The following is a 4337-nucleotide window of genomic DNA, read 5'->3' on the forward strand; positions in this document are numbered from 1 at the left end:
CTTAAGAGCAGTATAAACATGAGTCTTAAAACGTGTTTATTAATATTATTAAATGAAATATATGATGACGAAGATGAAGAAATATCTGGAGTAACGGAAATGTACATGCAATTAAACAATGCAAGAAAGAATAAACGACGTATATTACCTATTATGAAACAAAGACAACATCATACTCGTCCTGGACTATATTCCGAAATGTGGATTGATTTATATTTGGAAAACGACTTTTTTCTGACATTCAGGTTGAAACGTGAAACATTTCAACAGTTATTACAATTAGTAACACGACAAGATGAAATGCAAAAGGTAATATAATCTAGAGTAATCTAGACAGCACAAAAGTCCGAAAGACGTTCTAAATCTTTTAAAAATTCTTTTATGCTGTCTGGGAATTTAAATTTTCCATAATAATTATATTTCTTGAATAAATTATAAAATTCCAGTAAACACCAATTAACAATACATTGATGGAATGTTACTGTTAGTGTTTACTGGAATGCAACATATAACTATTTTGATAACATTTTTGATGAATGTTTGATGTAATAACATATAAATGTTATGACATCAAAATCTATATAAATAGCAAGTATCCAAACAGCACAGATGGGGTTCCTCTCCAAGGGATGTCTTAAAGAAGTCTTTTGGACATCCCAACATTCTAAAGATATTTCTTAGAAATTTGTGCTGTCTGAATATTAGTTATGCTAATTATATTTTAAACGGATTGTATAATTAGAAATATATTGTATTAACAACACAAAATTTGTTTTAAATGCAGTATTTTGTTGCCTTGAAAATTTACAATAATTACTGTATTTGTCTTCTATATTAATTAAAATTCTGTAATAAATATTCAACATTTTTAATATAATTTAAACATAATTCTAGGTATATACTGGAGGATATGAACCAGTACAGCCCCATAAAGTACAACAAATAGCTTTATACTATTTGGCACATCAAATATCCATGACCCAAATTGGAGATAAATTTGATGTAGCAACATCAACTATTTCTAATTGCATTACTACATGGATAAACTGCGTCTTAAAATTGGTACCTACTTTAATACAGTGGCCTACAATAAATGAAAGAGTTAGTATAGAAGCAAAATTTAGAAATTTAGCAGGTTTTCCAGGTATGACTAAATGTTAAAAAAATAAATGTTAAAACAATAACTTGTTTTAAGTGTTGTTCTATTAATAAAATGATAGGATTGAATTATAATCTGTTTAAGGTGTAATTGGAGCAATTGATGGTTGCCATCTAAATGTTATGGCACCAAGTATGCAGCAAAAATGTTATCAAAATAGATATATGACACATTCCATAATTTTGCAAGGAATATGTACAGCAGATTGTCTACTTACGAATGTATATGTAGGACATCCTGGATCAGCTAATGATTGCCGAGTATTAAGTAATTCAAGCTTATATGTCAAAATTGAACAAAATGGATATTCCCAATATTTTTTGCCAAATCAACATCTATTAGGTGATAAAATATACCCCATTAAAGAGTGGCTTCTACCTCCTTTTAAAGATTATGGAAATATGACACGTATGCAAATAATATATAATAAAATACACAGCAAAACAAGAGTAAAAATTGAAAATTGTTTTGGATTATTAAAAGGACGATGGCGAAGGCTTAAATATATACAAACATACAAAATAGAAAAAGCTTCAAACATTGTGATGGCATGTTGTGCTCTACACAATTTTTGCCTTATAAATAATGACGTTGCTGAATCATTACTAGATGTTAATGTTGAAAGAATCGATAGAATGCAAGTTCTTAGAAGACCTGACGACAGGAATATTGCAATTGACAAAAGAAATACCATAATGATGCAATTGTCAAATAGATAGACATAAACATAGATAGACAAATACATGTAAGGGTATCAAACATAATTAAATATATAAATGTACTTTCTATTTTCTCGTAATATCTTTATTTTCCTTTATTCGAACGTAAATAATGTTTTATAGTACACTCAGTAGGAACTTTAAAAATATATTAAACATTTAATACTTATGTATTAATCAGCCTTATTTCAAACGTATAACTTGTAATTTACGTAAATTATATTCCACATACCCAAAAAAAATAAAATCTTATTTCGCAATAATTAACCAAAATAATAAGTAATTTGTACTGCGATAAGTATTCCCTTATACATAATAATTAATCTGATTGTGAGTCAGAGGACTCAGAGGAATATTTTCTTTTCTTATTTTTTTTAGGAGCTTCCGATTTATTTTTAAGAGCTTCTGATTTATTTTTAGGAGCTTCTGATTTAATAAGAGTTTTTAACACACTTAAGAATTCACCACGCTGTTCTAATGTTTGCTTTCTCAACTTGTTTTGCTCTTCTAACAATGTTTCAAATTTTTTAAAGCGCTTGCTTTCAATTTCTACATCTTGTTCATGTAATTGTTTTAAAACTGTGCTTACAGAATCTACCTTTGGTCTTACTGATTTCTTAACGTTTTTAAAAATACTCGGTCTACTTACATTAGAATCTATGTTTTCTTTTATATTATTTGATTCATTATCTACGTTATCAGGAAAGTTATCAGTTTCATTGTTATTAATGGCTTCACTACTTTTTGTTTCAATGCTGCAAGTGTCAGAAGCACTTGCTGTAGATACGTCATCTAATGAATCCAACAAATTGACTGGTTGACTACTGTGTTTTTCCCCAATAAGTTCGTGCATCTCATCAAAATACTTTGGTGGCTTTTTCTTTCCCGTACCAGTAGATTTCATGTAACGACAATGTCCATGATACATTTTCTCTAAATTCCGCCAGCGTTGATGACATTTATCAGCAGCTTTTTTTCCATAAGTAAGTAAGTAACCAGTTTTTTGCATTTCTGTTGTTATATCAGCCCAGATCTTTTTTTTGGAATGCATTTTGTCATTAAGAAAATGTAATTTGGATTGTACAATCTCCAGTAGTTTTACAGTCATTTCATGAGTAAATCCTATAAGCGTTAAAATATTTGATATTGTTCACACATATTTGTAATAAACTTTGCGATACAAAAAGTAAATTTTACGTCAGATATATATTATACTTACTATCTTCATTTGTTGCGCTCATTTGTCCTTCACTCTGTGGTTCAACGGATTGCGTTACATCTTTTTCTATTTCATCTATAAGTGTAAGACAAAAAGGTAATAGGAAAAAGTTTCATAAAGTTAATGTTGCAATGTTTTTACAGTTTTATTAGTAAAATAATGATATATATGAGATTATTAATCAAATATAATCGTGAAATAGTTACTTGTATTTTCATTTATAGAAGCTTCATCCAATGTGTGTGGTTCATTATCAAAGACTGCTACATCACCTGCTGTAATAAATATTATATTTAATTGTGCGACATCTTCCCAGATAGCAAAACCTATGCAAGCAGATTCTGAGCAATTTGCAATGAATTTTTGATGGCAAATAGGCAACAAATCTTACATAGAATCTGTTCTATCTGACGATGTTGCCAAACTGCCATCAGAAATCTCACAGTCTGCTGACATGCTATGCCAGCAGATTGACAGCAGAAATCTGAGAAATCCGAACAATGTCTGTAGCGATCTGATGGCAGACTGGTGGCAGAAATCGAGCAGGTCTGCGTACAGCAGGACTTGGTCTGTTTCTGCTATCAATCTGTCGTCAAATCATATCAGCATGCTCTGTCGACAGAACATGAGCTTTTCTATGGCTTTATTGTGGGATCCTGACTGTTGCAAATTTGCTAGCTAACATTTTGCTTACTGCGCGTCAATTTAAACAGATCTTATCTTTAAAATAATGAAAGTATAATTATGTACAACATTTTACTCACTTATTTTGCAGTAATATATATTTCTTCCCTGATCATCCACGATCGGTTGGCCATGGTCGTTCGTACATAACTGAAAATCTCTTTCACCATCCATGATCTGCAAGATAATATATTTTTTATTTTAATAAATATATTGCTTATTATTTTAATAAATCTTGATAAATAACAAGTGTTGAGTAATACAATCTTTAAATACACTACATACACTTATACTGATCCTTACTTAACCTCTAATTGCAGTAGCTGTTGACATAACACGCACGTTGCTTACAACTATTTATTTTATAAATTGGCGCGTATTTGCTACGTACCACAGACTTGGAAAAACTACCCTGCTTCAGAGCAGGGTATAGCGTGGTATCAACCAGAGAGATACCAAAATGAATGACCACGCCTTAACCACAAAGTACCAGTGTCGCCAAAACGGTCTGGTGCAGTTTGGTACACTTTGGTACATATACCAAACGATCGCCAAA

The 4337-nt window shown here is 30.6% G+C and overlaps 2 protein-coding genes across 2 annotated transcripts; one reads left to right on the forward strand and one right to left on the reverse strand.

Annotated features, from left to right (window-relative positions):
• The first annotated feature begins 6 nt into the window (after nt 1-6).
• Nucleotides 7-1947, forward strand: LOC139825018 (putative nuclease HARBI1). Its single transcript, XM_071797558.1, has 3 exons — nt 7-309; nt 895-1144; nt 1244-1947. The coding sequence occupies exons 1-3, from the start codon at nt 19-21 to the stop codon at nt 1876-1878; spliced, it is 1176 nt and encodes a 391-aa protein (XP_071653659.1). The 5' UTR covers nt 7-18; the 3' UTR covers nt 1879-1947.
• Nucleotides 1948-2034: 87 nt separating this feature from the next.
• Nucleotides 2035-4246, reverse strand: LOC139825019 (uncharacterized). Its single transcript, XM_071797559.1, has 5 exons — nt 4173-4246; nt 3862-3958; nt 3304-3372; nt 3098-3172; nt 2035-3000 (listed from the first exon to the last, which is right to left on the reverse strand). Exons 2-5 carry the CDS (start codon nt 3953-3955, stop codon nt 2198-2200), a joined length of 1041 nt encoding a protein of 346 aa, XP_071653660.1. The 5' UTR covers nt 3956-3958; nt 4173-4246; the 3' UTR covers nt 2035-2197.
• Nucleotides 4247-4337: the final 91 nt, after the last annotated feature.

The sequence above is a fragment of the Temnothorax longispinosus genome, unplaced genomic scaffold, assembly GCF_030848805.1.
Source record: "Temnothorax longispinosus isolate EJ_2023e unplaced genomic scaffold, Tlon_JGU_v1 HiC_scaffold_776, whole genome shotgun sequence".
Lineage (NCBI taxonomy): Eukaryota > Metazoa > Arthropoda > Insecta > Hymenoptera > Formicidae > Temnothorax > Temnothorax longispinosus.